At 39.4% G+C, this 9392-nt stretch overlaps 1 protein-coding gene across 6 annotated transcripts in view; it reads right to left on the bottom strand.

The window, feature by feature from the left end:
• Window positions 1-617: 617 nt before the first annotated feature.
• Zfhx4 (zinc finger homeobox 4) overlaps window positions 618-9392 on the bottom strand; it is a 176015-nt gene continuing 167240 nt past the window's right edge. For all 6 annotated transcript variants that reach the window (XM_051196585.1, XM_051196556.1, XM_051196603.1 and 3 more), the window contains one exon: window positions 618-2136. In XM_051196585.1, the coding sequence (XP_051052542.1) occupies window positions 668-2136 (1469 nt within the window). In that variant the 3' untranslated portion in view covers window positions 618-667. The remainder of the gene's footprint in view (window positions 2137-9392) is intronic.

Here is a 9392-nt window from a genome sequence, read left to right as displayed (position 1 = left end):
CGTGTGAGTCCAGTCCCTCTGTGGTAAAACTGTACTATCCTGCAACGTGAGCTCAGTGAGCTGGGTGGTGTCCGGTGAGGGGCGTAGAGTCTCTTTGCACACTAAACACACCTAGAAAATGCTTTCTAATAAAGATTGACATTTGGGGAAAAGTCACAGTTTTACCAGGCTTCTTGCTGCTTTTTAACAAATGAGAAATGTTATGTTCTGACCTGAGAATTTAAAGCTACTGAATCACACCTAACTAAACTCAGAGAAGCTCTCTTTGAAAACATCTGGATGGTCCTCCCATGCAATCCGGCTGGCATTTGCAAATCAATCCAGCTGAGGTGCAATTTTCTTTCTTGAGAGTTTTTTGGCTTGAAACAAGTTCCAGAAGAACTTGTGAGATTGTTATTTTTTTTTCCTCCTTTTCCACATTTTAGCATATATTACAAGCGCGTCCGTCCGACCGTCTACGTCAGTTCTCTTCATCACATACCATCCTATATTGCCAGCATATCAATATGGGAAAAACAATCCTGAGTCAATCATTTGGTACTGTAATTTTTTGGGTTAGAGAAGCTTTGGAACTGCAGTTAAAGTCTTATTTATTTTTTTTTTATTTTTAATTTTTTTTTAATTTTTTTTTTTTTTTAATTTTAAGCACGGGATCCTGTCTTCACTCCTACACACTGAACATATCCATTCGGACACTATTGAAATTACCATCTAGGCCAGAAGCAGGCTTAGCCTTTACTTCCAAAGAATTATCTAAGTCTTGTAGCTTCTGGCTCAGCTCACTGTCAGACTCATCTGAACAACTTTCTGTGGGTAGTGAGGTTTGAACCCCTGAGGTGCTGCACAAACTTGAGGTAACCGTTGAAGGCAAGGAGAGGGAGGGAGGAGAAGAGGGGGAAGGAGCAGCTTTCCTGGCGGATGCTTGGAAAAGAATATTAGGCCAGGACTTCATGGAGAAGCAAGAGAGATGAGGGTAGGTGTTATTAGAAGAAGCTGCAGACGGCGAGGTAGATGTGGTGTTAGGAGGGGAGCAGACTGAGTGAGGTAATAATCTAACATGCTCTTTGGCATTTCTCATTACTTGTTTGATTGTTTTCTCTTTGTGCAAGCTTGACTGGAGGTGTTGGCTAAGTGCTTCATTCCCACTGAGAGCCAGGTCACAGGCAAGACACTGATACTTGCTGACTGGGACGCGAAGCACTGTCTCTTGAGGGTCGATCAAAGGCTGACCGAAGTAACAGAAGGACTTCTGATGGTTTACTGCAGCGTCTTCGTCAGTAAACATCATCTGGCACTTTCTGCATATAAACTCATACTTGACGAATGGAACAACGTAAGTGTCTGAGAACTCTGCGCTTTTGGACTCTAACTGGGGCTCTTTTGTGCTTTCGGGGCCAGTACTCCTTTCTTCCTTCGCTTCCGAAGCCTCCACGGGGCCCGGCTGCTGGTCGCCCTCGCCTTTGGCTGTCTTGGCAGGGACTGGCTTCTGCTGCTGTTCTTGCTGTTGCTTCTGCTGTTTCTGCAGAGAGTCCTGCAGGCTCTGCTGATACTGTTGGTACTGCTGCAGCAGCGCCCCTGGGGACAGGCCCGCCAGCGTCTGAGGCACGGCGGGACCGTAGGGAAAGAGACTCTCCACGCCACACACTGGCGGCAAGTAGCCTCCTTGCACTGTTCCGGGGAGCTGGGGCGTCAAATAGGAAGCAAACCCGGGGATAAAGTATGGCAAGAACTGTCCTCCTATAAAGGATGCTGGGTCGCCAGCAATGGCATTCTGCAAAGCCTGCAACTGAGTAGGGTCCATGTGTGTTTCCCCTACCACTTTGCCCAACACTGAAAGAGCAGATGAGATTTTTTCCTCTTTTTTAGGATGCTTTTCGGGTTTAATGGCCTCCGATTCCTCCTCTTTGATTTTTTTGACCTTGTTTGGCTTAGTTTGTTTTTTCTCGGCTTCTTTGTTCTGTGGCTCGGTCTGCTGTCCTGACAGAGAGGATGGAGGAGGAGGAGGTGGCGGTGGCGGTGGCGGTGGTGGTGGAGTCTGCAGCAAAGATTTGTTGGGGGCACTGCCAAGAGACAGGGCAGGAGACGAAGTAGCTGAACTAGGAAACCCAAGCATGCCTGCGCCGGGAGGTGTTAAGGCTGAAAACAACAGAGAGATGTCCAAGGTCAGTTCATGAACAACACCAAAATCCTGCACGCTTAACACCTAAACAGAACGGGGACATCAAGATGGACTGCACACTTTATCAGCATTTCATTCAGAATATAAAAAAGTTCCCATATAATGTAACAGAAAGGCATCATGGTAAACAACAATGGCAACTGCTAAAGGAGGCAGGAGATGGCTGTTCTGACTCGTTTTAACCGTTTTTTTTTTTTTTTTTTCTTACGTAGCTAACATGAAAACCCTCTGTCTACCTAGTATGCACTCACATAGACTCACATAGGATGGACGTGCAGTGGATTTCACCGGGACTTGGGGTAGTATCTACTTAGGACAAAGCTGTACCAGATTCCTTACCAGACAGATAGCCATCGGGGACTGAAGGGGAGCTGGAGGTTGAAAGGGGATTGGAAAAGCCTGTCCTTTTTCCAGAACGTGTTTTTTAAAAAGTGAATGATGGTGACTGTGGAAGGAATCGTCAGAATCTTCAAGGGGGGCTTGGTACTTTGTGCTTGAACCAAGAAAGCTCAGCAAGGGGGCAGGGCAAGGATTGTGCTGGATCTCCATGATCTGAGAGAATCAATCCATCGTGAAGAAAAATGCAGTTAACAATGCATAGCTGCACAGGCAGCGGCACTAAGATCTAGAATTATCTTGTTACTAGGGGGCATAGTCCTACCCCCCAGCTCAAATGCAATATGTAGCTGTTGGGAAATAAGGTGGACAAATGTGCACAAGAAATTTCTCATTTCTGTTCATCAGCAAAAAATAAACTAGTTTCTTTGCTTGTAGTTAACTGGCCAAGAATGTTTTTACATGTTTCCCATTCAGTTACACACTCTGGCTCCAATGCCAGGGATTCAACCAAACATGCATCAAACATACTTTTCTAGATACATCTGTAATAACCTGTGTAGATTTCATTGTTCTGTGACTTCCCCTTAAACAACACAATATCAAAACTATTTGTGAAGTATTTGCATTGTACTATTGACTACAGGTAATTCTGGGATAATTTAAGGATGAGGGTTACACAGTTGAATACAAACCATATAGCGTATCATATGAGGACATAGGGGATCTGTGATTTTGGTCTCTCTCTCCCTCCCTCTCTCCCCCTCCCCTTCTCTCTGTGTGGTGGTGTGATTGATGAGCATCGCTCTCTCTTTGATCCTTCTCACAATCATACCATTTTAGTCTCACTTAGTCTTGGAGGTTTCTCACTTTTACCTTGCCATACCCATTCCCTCTCGGACCTGCTTGCAAACAGTTTCTGCAGTCATGACCATGATCATCTCTAAGGAGCTTCCATCATATTAAAAGGCAGCCTCCTATCCAGAAGGCATGGATGGCACACACCTTTAATCCCAGCACTCAGGAGGCAGTCAGGCGGATCTCTGAATTTAAGGCCAGCCTGGTCTACAGAGCTAGTTCCAGGACAGGCTCCAAAGCTACACAGAGAAACCCTGTCTTAAAAAACAAAAACAAACAAAGAAGAAAAGCCTTCTAGTATCCTTGATGGTTTGGAAAGATACACACTGAACATTGTAACTTTATTAATAAGGTATGAAATGCTTCACTTCTAGAGTCAGGAGAGATTGGATTTTACAGCTGCCATTCAAAAGGCTTATCTTCTGGTCACCCAAGATTTAATTCTTTAAATATTTTTTAATTCCTTGAAAATAACTGGCATCAAGTGATATGAAGTGCCCAGATTCTACTGAAGACTGGCTCATTCATTCAAAATGAATTTACAATGAAAATGGACTAAGCTTTGTAGCAGGGAGATGGGACTGGGTGGGGGAACTTCTCATTCTCTGTTCCTTAAGCCAAATTGCTATGGCATCACTAAGTAAAGAAACTAAATTGCTGTTGGAGGTGAAGTCCTTCTCCCTTGACTTACTACATTATCTCTGATATCTTCTTGTTCTTCTGAATTTCTTATTTATTGATTTCCTTTTACAATGAGCAAGCCATGCAAGAACTGAAAAGGTTCTATTTTATACCAAGTTATGTTTGTCGTATGGTACAGGGAATCAAACCCAAGGCCCTAAGCATGGCAGGCATGGGCTGTACCGTTGTGCATGCCCAGGTTTGGGTCATTTTTGATATTCATTTCTCTTCTGTTGTCTTAGTTCCTTGATATTCTCTGCTGTTTATATTCTCCAACAGTCCATAATATGTTAACATCTAACTGCAAAATTTCAAGGTTGAGTGATTCAGGTGGTGACATGATTTGGGGTGGAAGAGATGACTTCACGTCGCTACAGTGATAACACAGCAGGGGCCAGCTCAGTGTCTCATTCACCTGCCATTCTTGGTTTGAGGTCAAGCACAAGGGTACATGCTCCTGTACAGCAACTGCACTTCCTTCCACTTAGAAATTCCCCATCTTAAATCTGAGGAAATGACTAGATTGACAGCTTCTCTCACATGAGAACACCAGAACCAAGGAGACATGAATAGCTTGTAGTTATGACCATAGATGGATCAATAATTTATCAACCCCAGCTTTCCCACTAGATGGGATCCCCATGGTCCAATCTATAGGTCATAATGAAATAAAAGGACATCTTAAAAAGCTGCTGGAGGAATCTTACTGGGCACGGTCAGAGATAGCGATGTGTTTTAGGAATTTAATATCTTAATAAATAAGCTGACTCAATCAGTCCATTCAGTAAAAATTTGAGAAAACACAGACACAATTTAAATGTGGCAAATTTCCCAGTAAGTGCTATGTGTGTAAAAGATTATAGTCAAAAGATCAGTAGCCAAAAGCCAAAAGCAACAGAAATAGGAGGGAGACTGAATAGTAGTCAAGATACAGCGTAAGTTCTGGTAGCTCAAAACTAAGACCAACTGGAGCGAGAATTCAGTACACCCAGAATCCAAGGGCTATATTTTTACAGTCCTGTTCTAACAATCGATTCTTCATTATTTTCCATTTCCTACTATAATTTTTAGAAATTTCATTGGAGAGATTAAAAAGTTCACTTTGAATAGTCTTATTCTATTATCATTTTCTTTTGGTTTTCCTGAAATAATTGTCTATAAGTTCTTGTTAGCCATTCTTTAAAAAAAAAATAATAATGTATGCCTCACTGGTAGGTAGTGGGTAGTGGTGCACACCTTTGATTCCAGCATTAAGATCTCTGTGAGTGCCAGGCAGGCCTTGAATACAGAGTTCTAGGACAGCCATGGAAACTCTGTCTCAAAACAAACAAACAAACAAACACAAAGCAACAACAACAGAAAAGCTCCTCACAATGAGCTTAAATTTAGTCTTTATACTTAGGGAGAAGCTAAAAGTAATTAAATATATGGGGCAAAAGATTATTTTGTCAACATTATTTTGGTGTTACTCTTGCTTAGATATACACCAAATATGCAAGTATATTTAAAATAAATATGTGGAGAATGCAAAGGTATGCTCTGAATTTCCATTTGAGAGGCTAAAGATCCGGATCAGTGCTAGAGGGCTTGCTATACATAATGCCCTGGGTTCTTTCTTTAATGCTGCAAAAATAAAATACTAAAGAAAGAAAGTCCAGTTAAGGAAACTGGGAGGAAACTGGGCTACTTAGTATTTCTAAACACTAATGGAATGTTTAATCAGGCATTGCTCAAAAATGATAAATAAGTTAAAAACAGAAAGTCAAGAAATTTTGCTAGCATTTTGGGCAAAGTGAAACCAATGGCCTAAAGAGTAAAATGCAAGTTTAAAGGTTTTAATATTTTTCAGGTTATTATATAACTAAGCATGTAACATTCTATTTTCATTTTCTCGCTCTGCATTTCATCATAACATCAACACATAAAGATGTGAAAAAATTTAAACTGACAATAATTCATTTTTTAAAAAAATAAAGAACAAAGCCTTTACTGGAACTGGGCACACACAGTAGGTGCTGCCCTTGTTAGGCCGTCTACTACAGTTAGAAAGAGAACAAATTAGTAGAAGTTAGCATGAAAGGAAATGGAATTCAGTGGTTATTGGGGAATAACAGTTGCCCTCCATAAAACTGAAAGGAAAACAAATGTCTAAATTTGAAAACGTGGAGGTTGATAAGTAGAACTCCATGTATTTGTAGGTAACCAAATATGAAGGTGTAGCCTTGGGACAAAGTCATTCATTCATTCATCAAATGGCTCACATTCACTGGACTACATTTTAGTATTACTTTCAGATCAAAAGCTTCGAAATCACTCTTCAAAAGGCTGTGACCTTTTAAAACGAATTCAGTTTTCCATAACTAAATCTTGTTAGGATAGGTCCAAGGTAAAAGTGCCATATTTCTACAGTGTGTAGCCACACATTTAATGAAGTATAACAAGAACCCATAAACTTACAAGTCTGTTTATGAGTATCTAGGCTAGGCTACCATGTCTGTTGGGGATTTATCTAGTAGTGGCATAGATAGGCCATGGAGTGAATCTACTTTGAGGTTTTTGATAGTCCTCCACAATGATTTCCGTATTGTCTGCACTCATTCACATTCCTGCCAGCAGTGTAGACAGGTTACCCCTCTCACTCACTCATAATGTCTGTATGAAGGTGGTCTTGTTATTCTCGCCAGCAATGATGTTACTATTGTTTAGAATTGCTATTCTGGCGGAGGCGAGGCGCAGTTCAATGGAGCTTTGATGTGAAAGATGAACAAATACAGAGAATACACTACATATGTATATATATATGTTATATACATATATATACATACACATAGATATATATGTATGTATACACACACACACACAACACTGAGTTCTGTTCAGTCATTAAAAAGAATGAAATTAAGGGTTTTCCTGGAAAATGAAAGCAGCCAAGGTCATCATTTTAAGCAAAATAAGCCAGACTCAGAAAGACAAATATGTTTCTTTTTTCATTACTATATCATAGGTTTTATGTAGAGCCACATGACTATACATTCATACACACATACACACATACATACACTGAGATATATGTGTGCATAATATGAAAGAAAATGGGAGTCTGGCGAGGTAAGAGAAAGGGAAGGAAGGAGGGTTTGAGGGATGGGGGGAATATGTTCAATGTACACGATATACTTGAATAAATTGACTTCGTGGAACCCTTCACCACATGCAATAAAAGTGATTACAGGAAAAGAAACACAGACACATTTTACTTGGAAAGAATTTTCATTTGTTATTATTTGCTGGGATGTTCGTTTTTCACCATGAAACAGAGCTATGCACTTGATGAGTAGGGAGAATAATGGACAGGTGGACTAATCAACAGCTTTACTCCATGAGCTGTTTGTTTAAAATACTCTGCATTCCACACAAGGTAAATCAACCTACAGAAGATGTAGACTGTAAGTGTGGGAACTCGGGCTATCAGATGGAACCCCCTTGATTGCCCTCTGATGCTAATGTTTAAAATCCCTCACAAACAAAGAACTAATTCAGGAGAAATTGCAGGTTCTCCTCATAGGCAGCATTATTTATGCTACTTGGCTCTTCACAACACTCCCTGGTTGGTTTTTGTCCACAATTTAATAAAGCAAGAAATGAAGTGCTAAGTTCCTGGGTACCTGGAGGTTTTAGCTATATTTTTAGCCATAGAGGACCTGCCCCCAACATATTCCTAAAAGTCCTGATATTTACAAATAGGATATATTTTAAGGAAAGGATATGACTTTTAGTATGGTAAATTTGCCTGAAAAATAGTTTAATTTCATAAATATCTCTTTTTCTTTCATATGGACCCTGCACATTCAGTATCAGACATTTGGCAGAAAGTTCCTATGTCCCAGCAAAGGCCTCTGATCCAGTGGAGAGAAAGAAAAACGCTAATGAGAAAATAAGCCCATGACACAATAAGTCAAAACTGGCATACGAAATACGAAGTAGATCTTTCAGTTTTTTTGACCATAGTAGTTAGTTTTTTTTTTTTTAAATTCTATTTGATGTAATACATTTATGTGTCAATCAAAAATCACCACGTCACATAAAGTAGGACTACAATGTAACCAAAATGTGTCATTATAACTGTAATTTTTAAGGTGCCAAGCACATCCAGATAATAGGCAGGAAATAACTTTGGGAGAAGAGGACTTGGTGGGCAGGTAAGGGAAGCTAAGGCATATTGCAGAGGCTTCTCTGATACCATGGTACTTCTACCTAAAGCCAACAGGCATTCTGAATGGGCAATTAACCACACACCAATGACAGAAAGGACATTGGATGTTACAGTTAGAAGTTAGAAGAAAGACAGTTAAAGATCACTGTGGCGATTTGGGCTTTTGTTAGGGAAGAATGGTACTGGAAGACTTTAAAATTAAAATAAAACTCTAACTTGCATAAAAATGAGAATAGGTTTTCCTGGTAATATTTTTAAACTTTGAAAATACATATAATTGCCAAGTGATAGATTTAAAGAATTTTTTTTTCAAATCAAAAAGATTAAAAAAAAATAGCACTGTCAAATTTAAAAATAAATCAAGTTATAAAAGAGTTATGCCTTTTTATTTTAGGTGATGATGTATAAGTGACTGAATATTAATTTTCTGACTTACTGGCATGCTGTATTCAAAAAATCTGCATAAATTCCCTTATTGTGAACACGAAACTGGATTCAGTTTTTGAGGCTTCCTCGGGAAGGTCTACCATTTTGTTCTACCTTGACTAAGGAGAGGGAGGAAAGAATGGTATCAAGTGGTACGGATTTCTTTGATTTCTAGTTCACTGATATAACAGCAGCAATGGTGGTGACAAGAATCAAATTTCATAACATGCTAACATGCGGACGATCACCTACGTCAAGTTTTTAGTCAATGAAATTTCAATATAAGCTTTATTACTAGAGAGATGTAACACGAGTAGATTTCTGTGACTCAAGAACCTTAATTTTGAATCTAAGTGGCAGGAAAACAAACAGGAGACAAAGACAAAAAAATAAATAAAATAATAATAATAATAATAATAATAATAATAATAATAATAATAAAGCCAAGAAAAGCAAAACAAAACATGCCCCCCAAGAAAGAAAATAAATTAAAATACCAGTAAGTATGTATTTTAATGGCTCACCGTCTTAACATTCAAAACAAACACGATGACACATAGCACTGAAATTAACAAGTTAATACGTCTAAGAGAGAACAGTTTAATGGTAAAAATGGTAAAATTTCTAAGAACTGCTGTGAAACAGCTACACTTAATTTCCTGCTTTTCCAGGTTTTGTTCAGGTTTATTACCTACTTCCTGG

This window comes from Phodopus roborovskii, unplaced genomic scaffold (genome assembly GCF_943737965.1).
Source record: "Phodopus roborovskii unplaced genomic scaffold, PHOROB, whole genome shotgun sequence".
In the NCBI taxonomy this organism is placed as follows: domain Eukaryota; kingdom Metazoa; phylum Chordata; class Mammalia; order Rodentia; family Cricetidae; genus Phodopus; species Phodopus roborovskii.
Note: the sequence above shows the minus strand (reverse complement) of the source record. Positions and strands in the feature narration are given on the sequence as shown.